At 49.3% G+C, this 25,561-nt stretch overlaps 10 protein-coding genes and 1 non-coding gene across 11 annotated transcripts; 8 read left to right on the top strand and 3 right to left on the bottom strand.

The window, feature by feature from the left end:
• Positions 1-230: 230 nt before the first annotated feature.
• C8Q69DRAFT_530818 (putative glucan endo-1,3-alpha-glucosidase agn1 precursor) lies at positions 231-2,052 on the bottom strand. The gene is made up of 3 exons (XM_028633740.1): positions 1,943-2,052; positions 1,300-1,867; positions 231-1,232 (listed from the first exon to the last, which is right to left on the bottom strand). Exons 1-3 carry the CDS (start codon positions 2,042-2,044, stop codon positions 562-564), a joined length of 1,341 nt encoding a protein of 446 aa, XP_028481783.1. The 5' UTR covers positions 2,045-2,052; the 3' UTR covers positions 231-561.
• Positions 2,053-2,830: 778 nt separating this feature from the next.
• C8Q69DRAFT_t138 lies at positions 2,831-2,949 on the top strand. Its single transcript has one exon. It is a non-coding gene; the product is annotated as a tRNA-Lys (tRNA).
• A 784-nt stretch (positions 2,950-3,733) lies between these two features.
• Positions 3,734-4,508, top strand: C8Q69DRAFT_510262 (blue light-inducible protein Bli-3; the record flags this gene model as incomplete). The annotated part of the gene is made up of 3 exons (XM_028633172.1): positions 3,734-3,934; positions 4,008-4,416; positions 4,486-4,508. 3 exons carry the CDS (start codon positions 3,734-3,736, stop codon positions 4,506-4,508), a joined length of 633 nt encoding a protein of 210 aa, XP_028481782.1.
• A 482-nt stretch (positions 4,509-4,990) lies between these two features.
• C8Q69DRAFT_447824 (transcription initiation factor IID, 18kD subunit-domain-containing protein) lies at positions 4,991-6,368 on the bottom strand (the record flags this gene model as incomplete). The annotated part of the gene is made up of 3 exons (XM_028629241.1): positions 4,991-4,996; positions 5,051-5,884; positions 5,949-6,368. 3 exons carry the CDS (start codon positions 6,366-6,368, stop codon positions 4,991-4,993), a joined length of 1,260 nt encoding a protein of 419 aa, XP_028481781.1.
• A 674-nt stretch (positions 6,369-7,042) lies between these two features.
• Positions 7,043-8,252, top strand: C8Q69DRAFT_479980 (putative diphthine synthase). The gene is made up of 3 exons (XM_028631487.1): positions 7,043-7,228; positions 7,319-7,443; positions 7,496-8,252. Exons 1-3 carry the CDS (start codon positions 7,094-7,096, stop codon positions 8,091-8,093), a joined length of 858 nt encoding a protein of 285 aa, XP_028481780.1. The 5' UTR covers positions 7,043-7,093; the 3' UTR covers positions 8,094-8,252.
• Positions 8,235-9,645, top strand: C8Q69DRAFT_104081 (hypothetical protein). Its single transcript, XM_028625045.1, has 2 exons — positions 8,235-9,144; positions 9,206-9,645. Exons 1-2 carry the CDS (start codon positions 8,539-8,541, stop codon positions 9,266-9,268), a joined length of 669 nt encoding a protein of 222 aa, XP_028481779.1. The 5' UTR covers positions 8,235-8,538; the 3' UTR covers positions 9,269-9,645.
• C8Q69DRAFT_104082 (putative AP-2 adaptor complex subunit sigma) lies at positions 9,644-10,768 on the top strand. The gene is made up of 5 exons (XM_028625046.1): positions 9,644-9,897; positions 9,965-10,004; positions 10,065-10,094; positions 10,166-10,396; positions 10,477-10,768. The coding sequence occupies exons 1-5, from the start codon at positions 9,863-9,865 to the stop codon at positions 10,576-10,578; spliced, it is 438 nt and encodes a 145-aa protein (XP_028481778.1). The 5' UTR covers positions 9,644-9,862; the 3' UTR covers positions 10,579-10,768.
• Positions 10,769-12,198: 1,430 nt separating this feature from the next.
• On the top strand, positions 12,199-13,633 carry C8Q69DRAFT_104085 (P-loop containing nucleoside triphosphate hydrolase protein). The gene is made up of 4 exons (XM_028625047.1): positions 12,199-12,576; positions 12,636-12,808; positions 12,876-12,979; positions 13,043-13,633. Exons 1-4 carry the CDS (start codon positions 12,432-12,434, stop codon positions 13,479-13,481), a joined length of 861 nt encoding a protein of 286 aa, XP_028481777.1. The 5' UTR covers positions 12,199-12,431; the 3' UTR covers positions 13,482-13,633.
• Positions 13,634-15,971: 2,338 nt separating this feature from the next.
• On the top strand, positions 15,972-21,770 carry C8Q69DRAFT_488602 (ASST-domain-containing protein; the record flags this gene model as incomplete). The annotated part of the gene is made up of 8 exons (XM_028632057.1): positions 15,972-16,115; positions 16,241-16,369; positions 16,438-16,452; positions 16,530-17,489; positions 17,520-17,686; positions 17,720-18,229; positions 19,783-20,710; positions 20,820-21,770. 8 exons carry the CDS (start codon positions 15,972-15,974, stop codon positions 21,768-21,770), a joined length of 3,804 nt encoding a protein of 1,267 aa, XP_028481776.1.
• Positions 21,771-22,474: 704 nt separating this feature from the next.
• C8Q69DRAFT_479963 (DUF292 domain protein) lies at positions 22,475-24,260 on the top strand. The gene is made up of 2 exons (XM_028631486.1): positions 22,475-22,572; positions 22,810-24,260. Exons 1-2 carry the CDS (start codon positions 22,552-22,554, stop codon positions 23,896-23,898), a joined length of 1,110 nt encoding a protein of 369 aa, XP_028481775.1. The 5' UTR covers positions 22,475-22,551; the 3' UTR covers positions 23,899-24,260.
• A 265-nt stretch (positions 24,261-24,525) lies between these two features.
• Positions 24,526-25,119, bottom strand: C8Q69DRAFT_510254 (hypothetical protein; the record flags this gene model as incomplete). Its single annotated transcript, XM_028633171.1, has 1 exon — positions 24,526-25,119. The coding sequence occupies one exon, from the start codon at positions 25,117-25,119 to the stop codon at positions 24,526-24,528; it is 594 nt and encodes a 197-aa protein (XP_028481774.1).
• Positions 25,120-25,561: the final 442 nt, after the last annotated feature.

Genomic DNA, 25,561 nt, shown 5'->3' with positions numbered 1-25,561 from the left:
CCATCCTGGTTCCTGGAGATGGAAGTCGATTCGTCCCTTGCCAGTACCAGACCATTCACTTGAAACGCCAATACCTGGTCCGAGTACGCTCCAAAAGCATCTGTAAAACTCGTCCTGAAAACAGGCCTCTGGGGGCCACCCCATCTCACCTGCACCCATGCTAAGAGACTTCTCACCATTACTCCATCAGAAGCCTTAGATACAAAGAAGGCTTCTCAACAATTAACTGTGTGGAATGTGTGGCTTAAGTACGGCTGAACGGACGGGAAGCCCTGTTTTCCACACCCAATGGTCGTGTGTGCTGATAGAATAGAAAAACAGGAATATATGCAGATATCAGACAGATTAGATCTGCGAGTATCAAGAGAACCAAGCATAGATATGTCATATAGTTTATTGCATATAGAACCTAAGGTAAAACAGGAAGACAGCCTCGCAGGAAAAACTTCTTCTATACTCAAAAATGCACTATGACTTGAGTTAGTCTGATGCAGGAAAAAATGCAAGTATATAGCGGAATATATATATGTATATTCGACTTCAGATGGCTGATTTGACGGCTCAGGAAAGTCCCACGACTTCGTAGTTGTAGTTGCATACGGAGCCGGTCGATTGCGGCTGAACGTCCTTTGTCCCTACAGCAGATGCAATAGTTGTGCCACTTGCGTCGACGACCTCAGCTCTCTGGTTCCCGCCAGCCTGCAGACCGGGGACAGACTGGGCGTTCAGGCCGGGGAGACCGGAGTAAGAGCCGATTTGATTGTTGTTGCTGTATACGTTAATCGTGACTCCAGAGGTATCTGCTGGAAGAATAATAGCAAAGTTCATAGCGTCGTCGGCATTCTGGGAACCAGATATCGTAGAGGAGCAGCTCGCAGACGTCAGAAGCGTACGATACCAGATTGCTCCAACAGCATTTGCTCCAGATGGCGGTAATATGCTCGATGTATCCGTCACACCGGCTTTGTATGCCGTGATGAAAGGGCCGAGTACCTGGAGCCAGCCCTTGTGGTCAAATCCATTGGCATATGCTCCAATGTCGCTCCCAGCGATCTGTTCGGGCCAGAAATCCCCGACATAGTGGCTCTCTCCAGCATCATTCCATGTGACTACTTCCACAAAGTCAGGCTGGAGCTGCAGAATCTGGCCCATGCGCTGTGCGAAGTTCAGTTCTCCTCTTCGATACCACTGTTGCCCCGGACCGAGATACTTGAACTGGAACGTGGACAGGGCTGAATGCATTTCCCGGTCAGATAAGTCCCGATGATATTTGGTACTTCAGGGTAAGAGAGAACTGACGCATCATGTAGACTTTACTCGCGGAGTGAGCGTCATGCAGCAATGTTGCATCCACCGCATCACTGACATTTGCCTTTCCCTCACTCACCTGAGGCCAGGCGGTTTCCCAGCTGAAAGCTCCATCCACGACTGGGAACGCGCTAAAGAACCCGTTCGGATAGCCACTCCAGTCGTCAAAATCAGGAACAAAGAAGGGACTTATTCCCATACCCTCGAGAGGTCGTCTGAACGCAGCCTCCCATCCGTCACCGGGGGTAGTGTTACCGAACGTGAGAGTTCCTCCGTCGTAAGTACTTACAAACGGCTTACCATTTTGGAGATAATAGGCAGAGTTAGTATGATATTCACCGATCAAGGGGAGGAACTGTGACGGATCGTTGAAGTGGGTCATGTCGAAGGAGAAAAACAGTTTGAATCCGGAGGACGAATTTGCAGCGACGAATAGATCATCTATGGCAGAGGTGGACCAAGGATCTGTGCTCATGACATTCAGCGCAAAGCCATCAATTCCAGCATTACTAGCGTCGTTGACATCGGTCACTGCTTCGCTCGAGGTCATACTGCCAACCTGGTTCGGTTTTCTTACGGTCAGTTATTACCCTCACCCATGATTGAGAGATCCAAGAAAAGGTATGCATTCTACCATATAATGAGCGAACACTTTCTTCCCCATAGTGGTGTCTTGAGCGGCGGCATGAGCCCCCAAGAGTAGTAACGCCCTGGTAATAGTCGTAGTCAACGGCATTATTGCTCCCTAACACAAGATGAGATAGTCATATCCACATTGTAAAAGGGGCTACGGTTCCTGAATTTAACTATTCGAGTGTGGCACATTGTGTATCAATGACGTTCCAATGGATGTGGCCAGAGGTTGTGGCCAGAGGTTGTGTAACTCTATTTACTCCTATTTTTTTCGCCGTTACCAGAATCCGGTGGCGCGTTTGAATCATTTCCGCCTCCTCCCAGCTAAGATGGGATTTAATCCTCTGCGTTGGATACTATTTGCGGCTACCAATAACACTCAGTGACCATTAAGAAGACACACCAGGGGGGAAGGAGGGGGGAGTAGAAAAGGGGTTGTTCTGTATGGGATCTGTCTCCTGGATTAGCATCTATGGCCATTTGCTTTGATCAAGGGGCATAGAAGGTGGAGGAAATGATAAAGACAAAGTCTCTCTTCTATGGGCTATTGCTACGGTTATAATACGCGCACGAGGTAAGGGAAGTGATTTGAACATGAGAACGAACAGTACGATCTTGCTGAGCATCATGTTTTAATTATATATATCCCTCGCCGGTAACCGGAAAAAGAGCCAGAGAACCCATGAAGATGTTATATATGCACGGCATCGAATTATCTCCTCTCCACAGGGAAAGAAAGCTACTCACATTGCTCATCTCAGACAGCCCACCCGAGTGTCGCTATGGAATAGTTTACTAACATCGATCGATCGATTGATACAGATCTACTTGCCTGAAAGTTGTCCGTTTGCCTTTACAATCACAAGAAGCGACTTCGCACTCAACAGCTGCCCGGATAGCTCAGTCGGTAGAGCGTGGGACTTTTACGCTAACCTCATCAGGAAATCCTGATTAGCGGGTTCTACAGGGTAAATCCTAAGGCCGCGGGTTCGAGCCCCGCTTCGGGCGGTTCTTTTTTTGCCAACATTTTTTGTTCTCCCACAACTACCTGGCATCATTGTTTGTGTTTTTATTCTCTGTCCCGACCACTGAATGAATATCGGTCGTTCTGAACCGATACTCTGGTATCAATGAAACATCTGGTAGCAACGTGTTGGAAAAAATTGACGGTAAAATAGTCTGGTTTGCCAAACTTCTTACGCTTACCAGCCACAACTACAGAGTACAGGACTACGTATTAAATTATGCGCGAAAAAAAAAAAAGGATAGTAAAAGAGTTATCCGGAACAATTCCAGACCATATTCCATTTAGAAAAGCAGATATACTTGTTGCAGAGGGCTTGTGGATACACATAACGCGTGAGTCCCGGAAAGACAACACTCGATACTTACTGCAGCGGGAAAGCCACTATCTATCACAAGGCCGAGAGCAGACGATATTCCTAATCAATATTCCACATAACAAATAAACAACCAGGGGATCTCATGTAAAATACCAACTCCATGGCGTCAACGCCAAGATTTACTATATAGTTCACATTCAAGCAAATACCAACAACACAATCTAGGCCAAGGATTGACGTCACAGCTACGCCAAGTTACTACGGCTATTCCTGAAGCCCTAAGTAGAACATCCTTGCAACAAGGACTCTGGTATAACGTCAGTGTCCTACTTAATTGAATTATTAAGAATTTGCATTATATATAGTCTCTTCGGACTGTGCACCCTCTAATCTCCGTCAAACAGATTATCCGTCTTATCAGGAACCGAATTTCTCCGTACCAAACAACCATGTCGACGACCATCAACACCAGTGCGGGAACCAAGCCCGTAGACCCCTACAAGGCCAAGAGCTTCGAGGACCCTCCGTTGCCTCAGAAGGTTGAGGATCTCGCCAAGTTCATTAAGGAGGTCAAGTATGGCATGTTGACGACGAAGTTGTCATCTGATTCGGAGCTGCTCACATCGCGATGTATGGCATTGGCTGGCCAGGTGCGTATATTCCATGCTGTTGTTATATCTCAATTTCCCCAAAGCATGAGCTAATATAGACGTGAAATTTCAGGAGAACGGCGGCGTCGACCTTATCTTCCACACGAATCTCTTCTCTGGCAAGACCATGGACCTGACGGTCCACCCACAAGAGACTAATGTCTCCTTCCTCGATCCGGTATCTGGTGCGTGGGCATCTGTGTCTGGTACAGCCTCGATTATAGCAGACCAGAACACCATCAGTAAATACTACTCTCCTCAGCTGAAAGCATGGCTTGGGGACCTTGGCGATGGCGTGCATGACGGAGGCCCTACTGATCCCCGCATCGGTGTTATCAAGGTCGAGGCCAAGCTGGCGACCTATATGCACCCTGACAAAGGTGCCCTTGGAAGGGCCGTGGAAACCGTGAAGGGGGCAGCCAGTGGAGAGACCCCGTCGTATAACAAGCTGCGGGAGCTCAGCCAGGAAGAATTGGCTGAATGTAAGTGCACCATACTTGGCGGAGATCCTACGAAGCGTCAGTAAAGGTACTAATGGGAATTCGCAATAGGGCGTCGCACTCACAAGAACTGAGTTACTCTGAGCAGTAACGTGTTTACTGAGACGTGATATGATAATGACGTCATATCAAATGGTTACGATATCCTGTACAATATAAATGATTCGTTCGAGAAGCTAGGTGCAGATCTCAACGGAATTTGAATAACTGCTTGTCTGGAAAACACCAGTCTGTATCATTGATACAAATACATAATGGAATGACATTCTCAGAAAAGAAACCCATAAAATCGTTTGTAGCCGTTACTCCAATGTGTGCCCTTCCGCGCGCTGGAACTCCTCAAGAAGCATTGATTCCCACCTGCTGTAATTGAAATATTGCTAAACCTAGCCGATTGAAGTTCGCTTCCCGAAGGTATCACGTTGATCCATATTCACCCTAAACTCCTCAAAAATGGCACAAAGTCGAGAGAGATACTCGAGAAATATCGAGGGACCCAGCCTAAGCTGTCTCTACGTAGAGATGTAAAATAAGACAGCAGCGCTCTCTGCTGAATTTAGATCTAGATAGCACATCAGCACTGGAACCCTGCAAATCGGGAAAGGATTTTTCTTACCAGCCTTATCGGGGTACGTGATGGCGCACGTCCGTTGTGAAGCAGCAGCGCAACGGCTCTGTTCGGGGTTGCCTGCAATTTGCGATACGCCTCGCGGATATGTTTCGGTTCAATAGGCGTACGTCCTTCCTCTGGCGGATCAAACAGGCCAGTCTCACGCTTGCGCTTTTTGTTCTCGCCACCATTTTCGGCACCTCCGCGGCCTTTCTTTTCGCGGTCCTCGCGTTCCTTCACCTTCAGCGCTTCTTCGGTCAAAGTCTGTACGATTTCGAAGGTGAGGAAGCCGAGAATATCGACGATGTCGTCGTTAGGCTTCGATTCAGTGACAATACCGAAGCCAGCCCACTCCCTGAAGCGCTTTCCCTTGCGGAAAGTGAACGAAGCCTGACGGCAGTCGGACCAGAAGACATATTCTTCTTTGGTCATATTCTTAGTCCTTTCATCGGCAGTGGCGAGACGCTGGAGCGTAGCATAGTTCTGCTCCTCCTCCTCTTCATCTTCCTCATCATCTCTCTCCGGAACCTGAACGGAATAGAAGCTATTGACATCCCAGGGCAAGCCGACTTTAGCGCGTTTGTTTTTGGGTTTCGCCGCGACATCCTGAGGACCAGCGACCCCAGCTCCGGCAAGGGGATCATCGGCACCAGCAAAGTCAGCAGCGTCGGCACCTCCTTTGTCATCGGAGTCCTTCACGTTCTTGCGCACATCCTTCCAGGAAAGGAAGGTCTTCAGACGAGAGACTTTAGCCTTGTCGTGACGGATCAAGAAGATGAGATCATCGGTGGAGATCGAGCGGACACCACGGCGAGTAGCTAGAGCAGTACTGCGAGAAAGCTATGTCCAAGTCAGCGGAGATATTCGAATGTTATTGTAGGTGAAGATGAGACAGGGTACTAACCATTTCGATGACCTGCTGACGCACTATGTCTTCAATGAGGGTGGTTGTTTCTATGGACGGTTCTGCTGTCTCGCCGGAGACAAACATCATCTGTTTGATGGCGTCAGTAAGTCGAGCCTCGAAGTCTCTCATTGTCTCTGCATCTTCTGCGTTTTCTGGGGATTCTAGGTCCTCGTCCTGGTCCCAGGCGCTCTCTTCAACTGATGCAGCTTCCACTGTTTCTTGAGAAGAGCCTATAGAGCTGGTAATGTCCGTAATGTCTTGCTCATGAACTGTATTCTCAATAGTGGACCAGTGATGGCAGTCTTCCGCAACAACCAGTATTGCTGTAGGTCCCTGCGCACTTGGAACGGTCTCCAGGCGCAGAAAAGGAAGAGGGTGCCTGAGATCATAATAAAGAGGCAGGCTAGTAAAAGCCATGACTGAAAGGAGATAGGACAAACAAGAGGGAGGCTGAGGATGTCTCAAGTGCACGAAACACAAAGATAGGCGAACTTGTAGGATCCATTGTACAATAGAAATGAGACAGCAAGAACAGAATGAAACAGTCGTGAACTGTAACCATAATCCCATATAGGAACACAACATGAGGATAAATGATACTCCGAATATTCATTCACAGCATTCGGATATAAGATGTGTTATCAGAGACATCAAAACGGAAATAGCTCCGCGCTAGAAGAAACTGCTTGAATATAGAAGCCAGGATGTTTCTGCTCGGAGACAACAAGCCACACTCATCTTTCAGAGAGCATACTGATGCCAGGAGGACCTTGAACCCAGGGACGCGCAAGAAGACGACGAGATCTATATGAGGACGGTGAGTAAGGAGAGCTTACCTGTTGAATCTCCTGGCGGTATTTCGGAGAACGTTCCGCCATGGTGATAACGAGGGCTAAGCGATAATCCTGAGAAAGTCTCCAGACAGTTCTTCTTGGTAGATAAGAAAAGTTGACATTAGCCAGAACAACGAGCGCGTTCTGGAGGTTAGATGTTAGATGTGAATGCGGAAAGGGAGCGCGCCCTGGTCAGCTGGTCGGATATTCTGTTTCTCCACTGCCGATCCCCGCCGCATATCTAAAACTTCAAATTATCTATCTCGCAGGTTACCCCGCCATATACTTGCAAATTGAAATACAGTCAACATGCTTTATCTCGTTGGTCTTGGTCTCGCTGATGAGACTGATATTACAGTCAAGGGACTGGAGATCGTCAAGAAAGCCGAGAGGGTGTACCTTGAAGCCTACACTAGTATTCTTCTAGTCGATAAAGAAAAGCTAGTGAGTGATTTCCCAGACATTTGAAGCCCTCAATCATTGAGAAAGAAATAGTAGTTCATCGTACTAATCAAGGCTGGGACTCACTAGTAGGAAGCTTTCTATGGACGCCCTGTCATTGTAGCCGACCGAGAGTTGGTCGAATCTGGTAGCGATGAGATCCTTGAAGGAGCCGACAAGGTAGATGTTGCATTCCTTGTCGTCGGAGATCCATTCGGGTATGTGGGATTTCTAGTGATCTGAAAATTTTGGAAACTAATTGATCGGAAGCGCCACAACCCATACAGACCTTGTCCTCCGTGCCCGCGAAATTGGTATCCAGACCAAGACCGTTCCTAATGCGTCCATCATGTCGGGAATTGGCTGCACTGGCCTTCAGCTTTACAATTTCGGACAAACAGTGAGCATGGTGTTCTTCACGGAAACATGGAAACCATCATCGTTCTACGACAGGATTAAGGAGAACGTGCAGATTGGCCTACACACGTTGGTGCTGTTGGACATCAAGGTCAAGGAACAATCCTTGGAGGATATGGCTAGGGGGCGAAAGGTTTTCCAGCCGCCCCGTTATATGACTGTAGCGCAGTGCGCTTCCCAGATGCTTGAAGTCGAGGAAGAGCGGAAGGAGGGTGTATATGGGCCAGACAGCCTCGCAGTGGGCTGTGCAAGAGTAGGCGCAGCAGACCAGAAGCTGGCCGCAGGCACTCTGAAGGAATTAACCGAGGTTGACCTGGGGAGACCATTGCACAGCTTGGTCCTTCTGGGGAAGAGAACTCATGATCTGGAGAGAGATTATATCAGGGAGTTCGCTGTGGATCAAGCGTCATTCGATGCCAACTGGAAGAAGACGTACGGCGAAACGTCATGATTTAAAAGAAAACTGCCAGGATTATTCTATATCTGATAGGCAATAGATGCAATTGAACTATGATGAACCCAGTACGCATGCAGAACTTGCAGAGTGGTAGGATCTGAATATGAAGTTGCGTACAATACGATCTTATCTCATACCGAACACTGATTTGTGGATATCAATCACGTGATGGTTCGTGCTAATCACAGCTGAGCTCCGAGTAACCACCGTGCGTAGAGCATCCCCATGGGGCCGCAGAGATTCAGCTACACACGAGCAGCAGAGCAATTGTTCCATACCCACAGCCAAACAGGCCCAGTCAGCGAGCATCACGAATTGACTGACCTGAGGCGTCAATCGGAGCGGTTATAGCCCTCCTATTCTCAACGAGCACAGCGGAGCAGCAATACTTCATCCTAGCTTGCACGACACACTACTACCCTTTCGAGCGCTCTACAAAATGCCCGTCTACATACTCCACGGCTTTCGCTGGCCCCGCGATGGCTTTATGGGAATCCGAGTTTTTATTGTCCTTCACAATGTCGAGGAAGCGGCCGCAGAGTACCTTCAACAACCAGTCACATCCCGCGAGCTTCTCAAGACATTCCAAAGAATAGAACCGGACATTATGGCCAGGATACCCGAAATTCATTTCATAGAACAATACGACCCCGATGACCTCGAAGGCGTTAGTCAACCGTACGCGTATGTTGCAGACAAAGTGATCACGTTACCGGACAAGACGATGCCAGAGAATGGATTGAGCAGAAATGTTGAGGAGATCCTTAAACTAGGCTCTGAACTGTCAGAAGAAAGCTCGCAAGCGCTAGAAGAGCTTAGGGCCAAATACGCAGAGAATGAGAAAATCGGCTGGTGGGTCGTCTACAACGGCGATCCTGACCGAGCCTTTGACGAGGACGAGGAAACCGAAGAGGAGGAAGAAGAGGAGGGGGAGGAGGAGGCAGCCTCAATTGATAGCAGACCTCGTACGGCCGCATCCATGATTTCTAGGCCCCGTACAGCTGGGAGCATTTTCAGACGGGAGCCGCGAGAGGAGAAAGTACCGGTGAGTTGTGTTCACTGAATGAAGTATGAGGGGAAACCGAGCGACTGACCAATTTCAACAGCCAGTGCCTCCGCTTCCAAAAGAAAAGCTGCGACACAGACTTTTTGGTAGAAAGGGCGCCTGAAATTAGCCATTGGCTGGACGAGCTGTACGTCTCGGGCTTGCATATTTTCTGGTTCGAGCTTCCTCTCGATACACGGTCTTATCAGCTGGCAATCGATTGAGCGGCGGACTAATTTCGGGTCTATATAATATTTTGTTTTTTTTGGAAAAATTGACGCTTCTCAGAGCACCTCTCTGAGGGCACGTACATATGTTAGTACATATGTTGGATTCATCGGCGATGGTTATGTTGATAATGTCTCTCTTTTCTAATGTATAATAATCGCTAGCATGACGTTTACAAAGCATCTGAAAGCATTCCAGCGGAGTACCAGGCCTCAACTATTTACCAGAATTCATCAGTCAAAGAAAGATCATGTGTATCTTCATCAAGAGTTAACTACATAGTTAACCCGGTGGACTAATACCATAAGCGGTCGGATCACATGCGAGGCGGTGAGACGCGGCAATATCGGATCTGGCCATGATCTCTCCGAAGCGTTGCGGAGTGCAAGAACCAGCGAAGCTTCAAGAGCTATCGCGATCTCTGCTTTTTCTTTAAAAGACCCACCAAATCCGGGATCTTCGCGGATCCCGTAGGATCTATTCGGGCGGGATGGTGCTCTCTTTTATTCTGATACAGAACCGCCAGTGAGTCGCAGTTGGGACCCCTGACAGTTCCCCGTTCCGGGACATTGCTAATCGTTGAGCGACACAGAGGCAAGACGCGCCTGGCGAAGTGGTATGCGTCTTACACAGTAAGTCGACTACGAGACTCCCGATGATGGTGATGGGCGAGTACTGACTCTCAGGTATAGGATGAAGAGAAAGTGAAACTGAAAGGCGAGGTCCGAAACCACCATCCGCATCCTTCCTAGATTACTTCGACGTCAGTCGGACGATATTGACCATTTTCCAGGTCCATCGCCTCGTCGCACCTAGAGACCAGAAATACCAGTCCAACTTCGTGGAGTTCAAGCGCAGCACAAAGATTGTTTATCGGCGGTATGCGGGTCTGTTCTTTTGTGTATGCGTCGATGCAAACGACAACGAGCTGGCATATCTTGAGGCGATACATTTCTTCGTGGAGGTGCTCGATCAGTTCTTTGGAAACGTGTGCGAGCTGGATTTAGTCTTCAACTTCTACAAGGTACGCTTGTCGTGTCTGGCGGGATGGAGGGAGCAAGTTGGTGGGGATAATTGCACGATGCTAATGGTGCTATTGAGCAGGTCTATGCTATTCTTGACGAAGTCTTCCTTGCTGGCGAAATTGAAGAGACAAGCAAGCAAGTCGTGTTAACCAGGCTCGAGCACTTGGATAAGTTGGAGTGAAGTCAGGTAGAGGTTGGGAGCTTTCTGCACCACCGGGCGTCTTGCTAGTTCTTATGCATTTTGTGGATATCCCATTTTCTGGAGTTGGAGGATTATTGCCGTTATTATGATATCACTATAAGTGTATTCGAGCACCACTGCATATATTCGATGCTTTTCTCTTTCGGGATCATGTCTTCTCCTTTAGCCTTGGCTTTTGAAGTCCCCTTGAGCGCCGCAGCTATTTGGTGCCTTTGTCAGATCAACGGGCGCAGGTACCAGGGAGATGGCTCTTGGCATGGAACTCGAAAATATGATTGACAAGCTGGCGCGGAAAACCATTCCTGCAAAGAGCTGCAAGCCAGGGTCGAAATAAGCTCAATTTAAGATGAACAGCTTGATCAGACAACGCAGTTGCATGGCATTGGTGGCCGTCCGACTGTGGTGGGCAAGTCTTTCACCAAAATGGAAGTGCCCGCGATGATGTGATCCTGGTTGCCGTTGAGCTCATGGCCGTGTGAGGAAGGATGGGCGCTGGCTTCTTGGCACCCAAGCAGATATATAAGATGAGGATAACATCCTCTGTGAGATGGATTCGGATTGTTAAATGCGCCCCTTAGCTTGTTCTCTGGCCGTGAGAAAACGCTTTCTTTGCTGATATTTCGATCTATTGAGGCTCGATAGATGGCAGCACTACTGACCACGTGATGGACGCTCTTACTAATCATGCTCAATCAAGGGACGAATAGGCTCTCTGCCACTAGCATGGGCAACTCGTCTACTTCCCCATATTTCGCCCGAGGAGATGGCCCTTTTTTAACACGGTGAAACGAAGGGTCCGATCGCATTATCAGGAGGGCTCGGCCTGCTGGAGAGAGTTTGGCTCTCCCGTCCACTGGATCCATTGCGGTGCCGGCGAAAGAAAAAAGAAATGATACAGTATGGTATGGATTCATCATGGAGATCCAGGGGATGGGATGGAGATTCAGGGAAAAAAAGCGACAACGCTGCCCGTTTCACGCTAAAGTCCACGTTCCGCGCAGCGCTGGCCAATGAGGCGACGGCCCACCGCCAAGCGAGCTCGATCGACGACGCCCGTTCTGCGCTGGGATGTCTATCTTCAATGTGCATACGCGGCTTGATGGGGCCCTGCCACAGTGCCACGTACGGTGCTTATTATTCCGTATCTATGGTACACGACCGTACGGGAGTACGTCGCCATGCGCGCGGCCCGCTATCAATCTATGGTAGGCTTGCACTGGGCAAATCTGCTATTATGGTTATGGTATGGATGGATCTTTTCAGGGCCACACAGGGAGTTTTTCGATGCTGGCAGGCTGGTAGGCTGGTAACTAACTCACCATTATTATTATTGATTGTTACCAATTGTTACCACCGGCCTGGCTAGCCTCCTGAATTCTTGTGCATCCAGCCGTTTACACTCGCTCAAAGGGGCTCCCCTGACTCCTGAGTATCACTTCCGTGACGTCGTCGATGCCAAGCCGCAATCTGTTTTACTGCAGTGGATGGGCCCCGCTATGATCGAGAAAAGGGTTCCTCATCATTGTATTATTATTGGAAAATGGAAAGGATAGGCGCCGTTGCCACCTTGTGGTCGCCGGGGACAGATGCTACGTAACGCGGGTATCTCGTTACGATACAGCTGTTATCCGTACCCAAGGTGTATTCATTTATTTCCTGCCAGGAAGCTGCTGCTTCGCTTGAACTCTTTAAACCAGAGCTCTCTTTCATCTTCTCCCATTTAACAATCGAGATCCAGTCTCTCGTTGCTCTTCCCTTTTCCTGTTCTGCATCCTCTCGTTCGCAGTTAGTGATTCAATTGCATTCTGATCCTAAAATCCCCGGCGTCCACTATGTCTCTGATCCACGCGGACAACCTCTCTCCCCAGCCATGGACCGACATCTTTACAGATGACACTTGTATCGACCGGCGCAAGTGCCATCGAACGGTGCCCATGAAGGTCCTGGGCCTTGGTGTTGGACGAACTGGCACTGCTTGTATGTACTTGGATCTGCGGGGTAGACAGGTTGATCCGTATACTGACTCGAAGAACCAGCGCTGCGTCAGGCGCTGCAGAGGCTCGGATATGTCAACACCTACCACATGATGTGCGCCAGTGTTGAGAACCCTCCGGACTGCTTGATGTGGCATGATGCTTTGGCCGCCAAGTACGATGGAGTGGGCGAGTTTGGCAGAAAGGAATGGGACCAGCTGCTTGGTGACTGCCAGGTAATTCAATGCCATAAATAATATACACAAACAAAGAGCGTCTTTGGCTAACGAATACAATTTCTAGGCGGTCTGTGACTGGCCTGCTTGCGCCTTTGCAAAGGAACTCATCGAGGCCTACCCCAATGCTAAGGTTATTCTGACTACCAGAGATGTGGACTCGTGGCATGCGTATGTTGATCTCCCCAAGGTATCTTGTTTACTATATCTAGATACTGACATATGGGTACACAGATCTGTGATGAAGACTGTCTACTGGAGAGCCACTGATCCTGAGCACCGGTTCGCCTCGCACATCAGCTGGGCGGCTAGCATGTACTATCCCATGCTGACCAAGTTTTTCGAAACCTTCTTCCGGGGTGACTTCCCCAACAAGGGCAAGCAGGTTTACCTGGACCACGTCGCTGAAGTGCGCAGCCTGGTGCCTCCCGAGAGACTGCTGGAGTACAACATCAACGACGGATGGGGCCCGCTCTGCGAGTTCCTCGGGGAGGAAGTGCCGGACACTCCCTTCCCTCGTGGAAACGACATGAGCAACTTCTACACCCGATGCCGCACCCGCAACCGCCGACAGATGATGAACGCCGCCCTGCAGGCTGTTGTCAACGGAACTGCTGTTCTGGCTGCCGGGGCCGCGGTGGCCTTTGCCTACAAGCGCTTCTTCCGTGCTTAAACCGCGTTTTCCCTGGAATTTCTTAATCAGTACTGCACTGTACACCAATGATGCGCAGGCGCCTCTTGATTGGTCCGCAAATTCGTTCGTTTGGAGATATGCGACTCGCTACTTCGGACGGCTTCACGTCGCGCAGCTTCCAGCTATGCGGGAGATGCATAATAATTTCTTGTCGGTTTTTAAAATTAGGGGGACAGAAGGGCTGTGCCGGTATGGTTCATGGGATGGGCGCATCTATCCTCGGGGCGTTTAGGGATTTACTCTCTTTTCTTTTTTCTTTATGGGCGGTTCTACTTGGTTGTCTCTACGTAGACAGGTACAAATTCGATGTATTCAAGATAGTTTCTATTTTTGTAGTAAGCATCAAGAAATTTACATTTCCTTGTGTATATGAGCTCCATTTGATTCCGTCATGTTTCACGCAGAGTCCAGTGCAAATGCATTCTTCTGTGCGGGGTAGGACTGTATCTGATCGACGTCCTTTTACCATACTACATAGTTACAAAATTTCCTTGAAATCGATTCCCATCCTCTACATGGTTGCATAGTCTAAGTTCTCTCTCGGTTAGTAATTATTAATTACTAACTACAAACAGCCGATCTGTCTATCCATCCAGCAGACCTCAGTTTGTTGTACATACATACATACATACATACGTTAAGTTACTCCGTAGATTGGTAGATAGTTCGGACCTCCGACCGGACCTCCGTACCACGGACCGCTCTCCTGATTGATTGCAATCCCCAACTTAATAAATTACAGACTGGTACAGATAGATATCTAATCACCAATACGGATAAATTACCATCTAACTAGTTCTACTGTACTGGAGTCAATAATAAAATGTGGAGGGGGCAAAGGAAACAAAACCGCCCACTCTAACATCGTTAGTGTCTTGGCAGAGCGCTCGCCAAGAAAGCGAACAGTCTTCGAGAATCCCCGAGTCGCGCGACACATCCAAGTTTCGTCTATCTATCCGTATCTACCTATCTACCTGTCATGTCAATCTATCGATCTATGTATCTCTAGAATTTACTATTTGCGGACTGAAATTAACCTTAGATAGTCTACCGCTGGGCCTGTGTACCATATGGTATTGAATTTCAATTCCAGCCCTGAGTTCGTCTGACGTGCGTACGTATGTATGTACTTCCGTTGACTAAGTTAACCCTTACACTAGAGTATCATCATGGTACTGAGTACTCTCTCCTGTCAAAAAACGCCTTGCATGCAATGCTCTACATGATGACTGCGTGGCGTTGCGGATGCTTTCGTCATCAAGAATGCTTGGGTTGTTCGGGTGTTTTGGACGAGTATCAAGAGAAGTTGCATGGGAGGTATGGTAGAATCACCAATATTAATGACACTACTAATAGTACTTGATAGGGAGAGAGAGACACAACGAAAGTCAATTTACTACTGGCACAAAAGGATAGTTAATACTGGATGATTTACATACATACCTGATGAGTGGACGTTCCAGAATAATAATAATGCCGCTAACTATATTTTAACCTACTCTAGGAGAGATCGGATCGCCTGCGAATACCTTTGCAGATTATGAAATACGTACGCAGTAACTAGTAGTACTATTTACTTCTAGATGCGTTCCTCCTCGATCGCGGTTCCTTGCCACTGTCGAGGGTCTTTGAGAATAATAAATGGTATACAACTTCCAACATCGGCAGGTTTAAAGTCTGAACAAGACGGCAGAGGCGCCGATCACCGGTCTGGCTAAAAAGCTTGCGTGGACCCTCGCTGGAGCCCGTGGGCGAACAGACCTTAACTCACTAGACTACTCCGTATCAACACGGTGGCGTCTCCCTGTAATCATGAATACGCTGTGTCGTATCGATGTACCGCCCCGGTAATCGAATGCCTGCGTGGCCATCCAGCCATCCGTCGCCATCATCGCATACGCAGTCCGAGTGGCTTGGGGAAAAAGTTATCTATCAAAGCAGATAAGACAGATCGTTCCAAATTACCACGACTGGACTGACCCCGGAACCAGCGTTCATCTGGCAGTGGACAGCGGGACTCTTTTGATGTTTGATCTCTGCTTTTTCCCTTGTTCCCAGAGGAAGTCTAGCCGCTCGAAACGGCGTCTAAACGTCAAGTCAGGAGCTTAGTTAGTATGGTAGCTGCGTTGCCCACCTAAAGCAGCAAAGAACCACCCCTCTGGGCCTCGTCACCCGTCAGGCGTGGGCCGCTCATCCAGTCTGATCCAACATGAAATGAAAGAGGTAGGGGAAAAAGCTCGTACTCTCTAGAGTCCAGCCAGTCCTCGGCCACGCACTTCTGGAGTACACTTTGATCGGGATCTGCGAATAACTCTTATCCCTTGATCCTTCATTTTTGACCATATTTTTTGTTTTGTTCCCTGGATCTGACCGTCTTCTTCTTTTCTCCCTTTTCTTGCTTGTTCCTTGTTGAACCATCATTTCTCAGACGCGGAGTTTAGAGCTCTTCGGAGTTATGCTCGAGGCTCCATGGGCGTGACTATCAGCGGAAGGGATTCCGTTGCTTGGACAGCCTCCCGACTTTCATTCTCTTTTCTAGTAATTCTTTTCCTATTTTTGAATCGAGTCGCTGCTGTCGATAATGTTACAAATCCGATTTCACTCTTTAAGTCGGTACGGTTGAGCCCAGTCCAGTCCAATCCAATCCAGTCCGCTTTAGCGCCGATGCGCGACAGACGTTTTGAGCAGGAAAGATGAAGGGGAAAAAAGAAAGGATATGCTGACTTGATGACTTGCAGAGGCCGGACCTGTATCCTCCCATCCTGACGTTAGAGTTAAGTGTCCAAGAACGGCTGAGCCCTGGATACATCTTCGTCACTCCCTACGAAGCAGATAACCCCGGCCCGTATATCTACGACAACCAGGGTGTACGAGACTCCCATCGTTGAATACTGGTCGATGTTTGAATATACTGACTTCATGACGTAGAACCTAGTATGGAGCGGCTGGGGTTCGTCCGGACCGGGAAATGCCCATGGAATGCACGTGTGCAAGTACAAAGGCAGCGATCACCTATGTTTCTTCCAGGGAAACCAGCAGAAGGGCTATTGCAGAGGACATGGCATCATCATGGATAACCGGTACCGGATCGTGCGATCCGTGCAGGCAGGCGGCGGCATGTCGTCGAGTGACATGCACGAGTTCAAAGTGATCAACAACGGAAAGACGGCGCTGATGACGATCTACCAGCAGCGTCAATGGGACATGAGCGCGTGGAACATCCGAACTGGCGTAGGATGGATCATGGAAAGCATTTTCCAGGAAGTGGACGTCGAAACGAGCGAGGTGATTTTCGAGTGGAGGTCACTGGACCATGTTGACCCGACCTGGAGTTATACCTATCCAGCCGCGACGGACACGTCAGGGACGGGATTGGAGCCGCACTCGCCCTGGGATTATTTCCATATCAACTCGATCGACAAGAACGAGGATGGGGATTACCTGATCTCCTCGCGTCACACGTCATGCATCTATAAGATCTCTGGAAAGGACGGCAAGGTGATCTGGCGGTTGCACGGCGCCAATCCGTCCTTCAAGAGCGTCAACTTCGACTTCTCGCAGCAACATGATGCGCGCTGGCTCGAGGAGAATTCGACGCATACCGTGTTGTCCCTCTACAACAACGGGTACAACGGCTTCAACCAGACGAACGATTATTCGTCCGGCATGATCATTGCCATTGACCATGTGGAAAAGACGGCTACTCTGATCCGGGAGTATGGACCGCCAGGTAACCAGATGATTAGTTCCAGCCAGGGTAACACGCAGGTGCTGCCCAATAAGAACGTGTTCCAGGGCTGGGGTAACAATCCGTTTGTGTCGGAACACAGTGAGAATGGCGAGCTCCTTCTCTGGGGCTATATCGCCAAGGAATGGACGATGAATTATCGTGCATTGAAGTACCAGTGGGATGCAGACCCCACCGATGAACCGGCGCTGTGGGCTTACTCGAAAGCGACTCCCGGGAACAACCAGACCAGCTTTTATGTGAGCTGGAATGGTGCGACCCGCGTCAAGACCTGGAAGTTCTACGGATCGGACCTGCAGGAGGGACCGTTCCAGGTGCTGGCCATGGTCGACAAGAACGGATTTGAAACGTCCTATGCTCATCCCGACTATCATCGATGGTGCTATGTGGAGGCGCTCGACGCAGAGGGCAAGGTGTTGCGACGATCTGGCACGAAGTACACCTTCGTTCCGTCGCCCGAACTGAGCAGCTACTGCGCCGACACGGCGTGCGACAATGCGGCCGCCTTTGGATACCCTGGAGAGGAAGGGGCGGGGGCTATCATTCCGCCCCCGATCAGTCCGCTGGAGGCTGAACCCGAGGGGTCTGTTTCGCCCTCGAGTCCGGAGGAGTCTGGGGAAACGGTGAGCGGAGGAGATCCGGGGGAGGCAGAGGAGCAGGTTGATTCAGATTGGAGACAAGGATCCAGCTCCAGCAGCGACGACAAGGAGGGCCAAGACAGCGGCGAGGTCTTGGCCTCTCTGGCGGACTCTTGGGTCTTGCTTTCTCTGGGCGTTGTCGTCGGGCTGGGAGTGGCCTTTGTGTTTCTCCGGCGGTTTCATCGACGGCATCGATTGACGCGGCTGCGGGATGGATCGGAGGAGTCGCTGGAGGAGATGGAGCGCAAGGCGCGCGATGGCAGTGATGGACGGCCGTGGTGGCACTGGCGACGATGGGCTCTCCCCGCCGAGGGGCCGCAGCGATACTATGCATTATCCGAGTCTGGGCATCATGGCCATGAGCCGTGAAGCTCATAACTCATAGCTCATGGCACATTACGGCGCTTACGGGGGATATGGACTTGTATTCTTGTTTTTTTCATTTTCTTATAATATATACCAATCCATCTGATGAATATTGGATACCCACTCAAAGATGATTTCGGTCGTTTTTCCCCAGAGGATTAACCAATCCATGGGTTGGTTGATATAGTTACATAAATGAACCGACATACCTGGATGCCCATGATGTATAGTTAGTTAGATAACATGATGAATTTCCACTGCCAGAGTCGAGACTCGAGTACATACATAACATGATCGTCCAGCCCTAGATACCGAATGATCCATATCCCCAGCCCGATAGAAACAGGCGGGACCTTACCGAACGATGTTACCGGGCATAGATACCCACTGTGTTCGCCTTGATTGAATTCTCCGCTAGAATGATCATAATAATATCTACCCTGATTATCATTATTATCTAGTCTAGGGAAGGCAAGGCGATTTGCCATTCCCGCCCAGTGCGGAGAGTGACGATCACACAGGAGGTGTTTGGTATCTAACCAGTAGAGTAGAGTAGAGTAGAGGAGAATACCGTCTATCACCATACACTTAGATCTGATGATGATGATGATGATATTAGTATTCTAACTGGTCAACTAACTAGCAACTCCATGTTGTTTTTTATTTTTTGTGCTCGTTCTCGACTTCCCTTTTGAGTGATAACAACCAGTAGATACGATACGATTCTTTCCGCCAGGATGATTGATTACGATCTGATACCATGATCATACCTGGTCTGGTATCTTATCGGAGCTGACGACGATGCCAAGACGCCAAGACGGATCATCCCCTTCTGGCCCCACCGGTAATGGTATGGTAACACTGCCGTGTTTTGTTACGCGCGGTTAACTCCCTCACTAGTTGGTTGGTTGATTAATTAATTAATTAATCAATTAATTATTATTCTGTGCTTCTGGTATTATTAGGGTATTTATATTAATATTAATATTGGTGTATGTATGGTATTACCTAGTTAACAGGTTATCTACTACTACTTATTATTAGTCCCTGCAGGAGTAGAATCGAGTATACGCGTCGTGAACGATCGATCAATCAATCATTCAGGTCTGATTCGAGTGCTTCTAATAATAATAATAATAATAACAATGATCTTGTCTGCATACCATCCATATCCTATCTACAATTAATCAATTCTTACAGGACAGTCGTCTCTATCCAACCATCCCCCCTTTAACCGACCTCTTTTCTTGATTCGACCCGATCCTGACACGCATGCGGATTCGACGCCGTTTCGCATTGTGTTTCTTTTCCTCCCATTCTTTCTCGAGATTCCCTTCTTGCTGACGTCTTGTCCTGACTATCTGCGGACACATCCGACACATCTTACGCAAACCATCCACACAAGCGGGGGGGCGATTCGATAACATCTCTCCATGCCTGCCAAAACTCCAACGGTTCCCTCGGCCGTTCCATCCGCATCTTCTTCTTCTTCTTCTCATCATCATAATCATGCCAAACACACCCGGAGTACTTCCCGGACGACTGCCCACGAGATGCGAATCAGTCACGACTTTGAATCCCAGCGGCGTCGACGAGCTTCCAGCGCTTCTTTGTACGGCCTCAACGAGGACGCTCCCGCTTTGCCGATGAAGAAATCTATGGAATGGCGCCAGCACGCCCGCACCACGTCCCAGTCCCAGGCCCAGATGGAAGCGCTGCAGGAGCAGGAATCGCCCACCACGCAGATGATGCCCAACAACAACATCAACAGCAATAATAATAACAGACCCGCGCCCGTGACATGGATGTCCCTCCCCCGCAAGGGTCAGCTCGCCTTGCTCGGCCTCTGTCGCGTCTTTGACTTCCTGCAGGTCGCATCGCTGCAGGCGTACATGTTCTATCAGCTCAAGTCCTTCGATGAGAACTTGACCGACTCCGACGTCGCGACCCAGGCCGGCATCCTCCAGGGCGCCTTCACCGCCGCCCAGTTCGCGACCGCCATCCCCTGGGGCAGAGTCGCCGACGCCAAATGGGGCGGACGCAAGTTCGTCCTGCTCGTCGGTCTGCTCGGGACCGCCGTGTCATGTCTGGGAGTGGCATTTGCGACGTCGTTCGCGCAGGCCGTGTTCTGGCGTTCGTTTGGCGGTGCCATCAACGGCACCGTGGGCATCATCCGGACCATGATCGCCGAGAACGTCAAGGAGAAGAAGTATCACTCGCGCGCCTTCTTGATCCTCCCGATCGGCTTCAACATCGCCTCGCTCTTTGGTCCCGTCATGGGAGGTCTGCTGGCGGATCCCGTGAGGAGTTATCCCGCGCTGTTGGGAGAGAACTCGCCGATCGGCGGCGCCCACGGAGTCCAGTGGCTCATCAGGTATCCGTATGCGCTGCCGATGTTGATGAACTTTTGCTTCTTGACCTTTTGTGCGATTCTGACGGCCATTGGCCTGGAAGAAGTATGTATCTATGTTTATTATGGAGATCTATGTTTATTATGGGGATCTATTTTTATTATGGAGATCTTCTGCTATACTCTGCAGTCAACATGGCTAACGGTTTGTCTAGACCCTCGATGCGTGTAAGGGAAAGCCCGGTTTGGGTGCCTTTGCGGTCAAGCTCTTCTTCCGCGGAGTCAGGGCGGTCGTTCCGCGCTCGTCTCGCTGGTACTCCAAGCTTCCGTTCCAGGAGCACGAGGAGGAAGGTCTGCTGGCGCGAGAGCCCGTCGACCGCACCGAGAGCTACGAGATGGAAGAAAAGGGCAAGCCCGCGCGGCCGGCTCGCGTGCTGGCTTTCCGGAGGATCTGGACCAAGAATGTGCTGTGCACGCTGTTGGCACAGGCGTTCTTTGATTTCCAGATGGGAGCGTTCAACAACCTGTGGCTCCTCTTCCTCTCGACGCCGCGCTACGACCCGGCCGATCCCACGGCGGCGCCGCAGAAGCTGCCCTTCATCTTCACGGGTGGTCTGGGCATGCCGCCGCAAAGTGTCGGTTTCGCGACCTCCATCGTGGGCATCATCGGCATGGCGCTGCAGTTCACCATTTACCCTACGATCAACGGCCGTCTCGGCACCGTCAAGAGCTACCAATATTTCCTCGCGCTCTTCCCCGTCGCCTACGCCTTTGCCCCGTACCTCTCGCTCGCCCCGTCGAGTAGCCCGCCCCCGAACCAAGCGACCGGCATCTGGGTCTGGCTCACCATCATTGTCGTGCTGTTTATGCAAGTCACCGCGCGGACCTTCACGTTGCCGACCTCCATCATCCTCCTCAACAACTGCTCTCCGCATCCGTCCGTGCTGGGGACGATCCACGGGATCGGACAGTCCGTGTCGTCGGCCTTCCGCACCGTCGGCCCGATCTTTTCGGGGTCATGGTACGGGTATGGGCTGGATGTCGGCGTCGTCGGATTCGCCTGGTGGATGATTGCCTTGGTATCTGTTTTTGGCTGCATTGCCGCCATCTTTGTCTATGAGGGCTCTGGCCATGAAATCCTCCTTCCTGGCGAAGAGGACGAGTAATGGCAGCAGCTACTTCTGCGTTCGTCATTCTCTGTACATACTTTTATCTGTTTGTCTGTTTGTTTACGTTAATACTCCGTCTAGAGCCTCGTCCGTCTTGTCAGACGCATTTCTTTTGACATTTTATATCCACATGGGGGGAAGAAGATAAAAACTATAGGAGGGGAGAAATTTAGTGGGAATTTTTAGCATCGGATGGGATACGCATGGGATGCATTTAGGATGGCGTTTAGATTTTTTCTTTTATCTGGTGATATTGTAGTTGGAGTGCGGTGCATTGTATATGCGTGGGATGCTAGCGAATGAGAATACAAAAATCAATAAAACAGATAGTTACCCCAAGCTGCGGTAAAAGTATTAATCTAAGATAAAGGTTAAGCTATTAGTAAAATAAGCTAGATTTTGAAGGTAAGAAAAGAAAAGAAAAGCACCAACTATAGTTCCCATCTAGAGTCCTAGACTATGGACAAACAACGAATTACAATAATAACATATAGTTAAAATAAAACAAGCAAGATAAGATAACAAACCCCCAATAAACAAATAAAATAATCAATCTCTCCCCGGCACTGCAAACGCGACGAATTATTCTTATGTATTTATCATTAGTTAGTCTAATTCTAGCCTAGGTAACTCCGGCTGCCTTGCTTAAACTAACTTAGTTAACCAAGTTCAAGTACCCGCAAACCAAACCAACCATTCCCCAACCCAACCCAATCAATTATCTAACGCAACGCAGGCAACTCTCAGAACATACATAACCGCGGGGGTTGATTTCAAGATGCCACCTTCTATGCAAACGGTATGTTGGTTTAATTTTATTTCATTTCATTATCTCTACTGGTACTGTACTGCACTTACTTACCTAAGAGGGGTAATGATAATCACTTAAAATCAATCCGATACATTAACATATCATATCATATCATTACCCCGCGTTCGCGTCCTCAACACCCCTCCCTCTCCCCCTCCATATGAACTCCTTTTTTCTTAAAAAAAAAAATCCAAATCCAAAACTAACGCCAATACCAATTCCTAGAACCGACTAATATCCACCCTCCGCCTCCTCATCCCCCGTCTCCGCCTTCTCCAAAAGAAAGAAACCGCCTCCTCCGTCGCGCAACGGCGGGAACTCGCCCAACTCCTCGATTCCAACCGCGACGCATCAGCCCGGATCCGCGTCGAGAATGTCATCGCGACGGATATAGCTGTTGAGGTGATGGAGATGATTGAGTTGTATTGCGAATTATTGCTTGCGAGAGCGGCGGTGTTGGATGCGATTGCGTTTGGTGAGAGGGGGGGGAGGGGGAGGAGTCGAGCGAAGATGGAGGAAGGGAGGAGGGAAGGTAAGGATGCTGGTGGGAGTGGGAGTGGAGGGTTTGGGTTATTTGGAACTGGTGGGAAGAAATCCAAGGAGGAAGATAAAGATAAAGATCAAGCTGGGGAGGAAGGGGAAGAGGAGGAAGAAGGATACATCGACCCGGGCCTCGACGAAGCTGCCGCAGCGATATTCTACGCCTGGCCACGTTTCCCCCGCGAGGTGCGCGAATTAACCACTCTTCGAAACCAACTCGTCGAGCGATGGGGGAAGGACTTTGCGTCTCTAGCGCAGGATAATAAAGCCGGAATCAAGGTTCCTGAGCGCCTGGTGAAGAGTCTCCGAGTGCGTCCGCCGCCGAAGGAGCTGGCGGAGAGTTATCTAAGGGAAATCGCAAAGGCGTATGGTGTTGCATGGCCGAAGGGGGAGGTGAGAGAGTCGTCGTCGTCGTCGTCGGAGTTCGTCGATCATCCACCAGCATCATCTGCATCTGCATCTGCATCATCGGGGGATATACCGGACGCAACACCATCGACGCCGCGGAAACCAGACCTTTCTGAGCTGCGAAGCGTCTCAGAAGCAGAGTTGAGCAAAGCCACGCCGCCGAGAGATATCGGGCCTCAGAGTCCAGTGAGTGTTGCGCCGCCAGGACCGACGACGGATAATTTGAATCCGAAGGTGAATTTTCCAGGGTCAGAGACGGGGAATGATAATAATATTAATAACCAGACGCCGGAGCCAAAGAAGACGGGGAATGGCATTCCCGAGATGGACGAGCTGGCGAGGAGGTTTGCGGCGTTGAAGAAGTGAGGTGTGGATCGAGCTTTATGAGAGGTTCTGTATTCGTATATCTCGGTTGTAGTGTTTTATTTTATGACATGATATACCCTTTATACATGTGTTCAGTTCATTCAGGACATATGTACTCGTCTGCTATCGAGCAAGTACTTGAACTCCTCCCAGCCTTATATTCGAAGATGTTAACGCTGAGCTCTTCATTGCGAATGATGGTGGAAGGATTCTCGAGGTGCTAGCATATTTATATGGAGTAGCTTTCGATAATGGGGAATAGTTGGCTAGCCGTTCATACATCTAATGTAACTAGATAAAGAAGCCAACGTCTTGCTTACTCTCCTATACGGTATTTTTAAATCTCACTGATATTTGTCAAGTGTCTTATCTATACATCCACATGAATAGAGCTAGACCCGTAAATCACTAGTAATACCCTTTGATAATCGCATTCCATCCATGTCACTCATGTTCATCGAGTAAAAGCCTATGGGTATACAATATAAGAAACCATACCCTATCCCACAATCATCCCGCATGCAAAGGATCGTGAAGTTCCCAAAAGAACCCCTCAAAAACACAGAATCATATCTATCCCAGCCAAAAAAGAAGCCAAACAAACATGAAAAATGAAAATAAAAAACCCTACATCGCAACACCCGACAAAAACGCCGCACGAAGAAAGAACCCGAACCAAGTCAAGCCCAAATTCCCCCATTCCTCCCACCTCGTCCACAATCTCGGATCCCAAAACACATCAGTCGCTTCCACATCAACAGCGACACGATACAGAGCATACAAATGGCCCACATCCGACAGGACAAAAGACATCATGACAAGATGCCAAATATCGCGGCGAGTCTGGCCCACATGGCGCAAGAGCACGCCCTCCGCGAACGCAAAGAGCATATACAACGAGGCGATCTGAACAAGAAGCAGACTCTCGTTAGGGGTGGGGGATGGCGGATGGGGGTAATTTGGCGGCGCGATGATTTTCAGATATTGGCTGCCGTGGAAGATGGCGAGACGTGCACCGTTGATGGCGAAGAGAGGCTCGAGGTAGAGGAAGAAGAGGCGGTAGAGAAAAGGGATTTGTTTTCGAGTTAGACTCCCTGTGCTGTTCTTGCTGCTGTTGATATTGTCTGATACTGGTTTGGTGTTGTTGTTGCTGGGGTGGAATAATATGGTGTTCTTCTGATTTGTTTCTGATCCATGCTCGTGTAGCATGATTCGAGGCATGGCGAATTGCTGTTGTTGTAAGACCTCTGTTCTGGTCGTCATCCTGCCTGTTTCCAGTCTCTTTGGCTCCGTGATAATTCAGATGATATTGTTATTTCTTATGTTCTCAAGAGACCGGCTCTATTCTTTCAAATTCGAGTAATAATGATAATCCTTCGACAATGATGTCAGCCCTCCGACCGAGCCGCGTATTGCAGAATAGATAATAATGTGGAATACCAAATAAAAAAAATAAAATAAAATAAATCAGCAAAGAGCGACCAGCTTTATTTTAAGCTATCGCTAATAGGACTGAATCACTCTGCCGGGAAAAAAAAGCATTTGTCGGCAACGCCTTGCGGAGGAATGCGACCAAAAAGGGCTGCGACACTGCTGAAACGGGCGTGAGAACAGCAACCATGCAGGGATGTCAGAGCAGAAACACACAGTAAAAAGGAAAGAG

The sequence above is a fragment of the Paecilomyces variotii genome (genome assembly GCF_004022145.1).
Source record: "Paecilomyces variotii strain CBS 101075 chromosome Unknown C8Q69scaffold_14, whole genome shotgun sequence".
Classification (NCBI taxonomy): domain Eukaryota; kingdom Fungi; phylum Ascomycota; class Eurotiomycetes; order Eurotiales; family Thermoascaceae; genus Paecilomyces; species Paecilomyces variotii.
This window is presented reverse-complemented; position numbering and strand designations above follow the sequence as displayed.

Excerpts from the sequence above, each read along its gene's own strand:
- C8Q69DRAFT_530818 (XM_028633740.1), bottom strand. The coding sequence starts at position 2,044 with ATGCCGTTGACTACGACTATTACCAGGGCGTTACTACTCTTGGGGGCT. Across the intron at positions 1,868-1,942 it reads AAGTGTTCGCTCATTATATG|GTTGGCAGTATGACCTCGAG; the intron begins GTAGAATGCATA and ends AAACCGAACCAG. Across the intron at positions 1,233-1,299 it reads GAGTAAAGTCTACATGATGC|CCCTGTCCACGTTCCAGTTC; the intron begins GTCAGTTCTCTC and ends AAATGCATTCAG.
- C8Q69DRAFT_479980 (XM_028631487.1), top strand. The coding sequence starts at position 7,094 with ATGCTTTATCTCGTTGGTCTTGGTCTCGCTGATGAGACTGATATTACA. Across the intron at positions 7,229-7,318 it reads TAGTCGATAAAGAAAAGCTA|GAAGCTTTCTATGGACGCCC; the intron begins GTGAGTGATTTC and ends ACTCACTAGTAG. Across the intron at positions 7,444-7,495 it reads GTCGTCGGAGATCCATTCGG|CGCCACAACCCATACAGACC; the intron begins GTATGTGGGATT and ends ATTGATCGGAAG.
- C8Q69DRAFT_104081 (XM_028625045.1), top strand. The coding sequence starts at position 8,539 with ATGCCCGTCTACATACTCCACGGCTTTCGCTGGCCCCGCGATGGCTTT. Across the intron at positions 9,145-9,205 it reads CGCGAGAGGAGAAAGTACCG|CCAGTGCCTCCGCTTCCAAA; the intron begins GTGAGTTGTGTT and ends CAATTTCAACAG.
- C8Q69DRAFT_104082 (XM_028625046.1), top strand. The coding sequence starts at position 9,863 with ATGGTGCTCTCTTTTATTCTGATACAGAACCGCCA. Across the intron at positions 10,005-10,064 it reads AGTGGTATGCGTCTTACACA|GATGAAGAGAAAGTGAAACT; the intron begins GTAAGTCGACTA and ends TCTCAGGTATAG. Across the intron at positions 10,397-10,476 it reads TAGTCTTCAACTTCTACAAG|GTCTATGCTATTCTTGACGA; the intron begins GTACGCTTGTCG and ends GCTATTGAGCAG.
- C8Q69DRAFT_104085 (XM_028625047.1), top strand. The coding sequence starts at position 12,432 with ATGTCTCTGATCCACGCGGACAACCTCTCTCCCCAGCCATGGACCGAC. Across the intron at positions 12,577-12,635 it reads TGGACGAACTGGCACTGCTT|CGCTGCGTCAGGCGCTGCAG; the intron begins GTATGTACTTGG and ends TCGAAGAACCAG. Across the intron at positions 12,980-13,042 it reads GATGTGGACTCGTGGCATGC|ATCTGTGATGAAGACTGTCT; the intron begins GTATGTTGATCT and ends ATGGGTACACAG.
- C8Q69DRAFT_479963 (XM_028631486.1), top strand. The coding sequence starts at position 22,552 with ATGCCACCTTCTATGCAAACG. Across the intron at positions 22,573-22,809 it reads TGCCACCTTCTATGCAAACG|AACCGACTAATATCCACCCT; the intron begins GTATGTTGGTTT and ends ACCAATTCCTAG.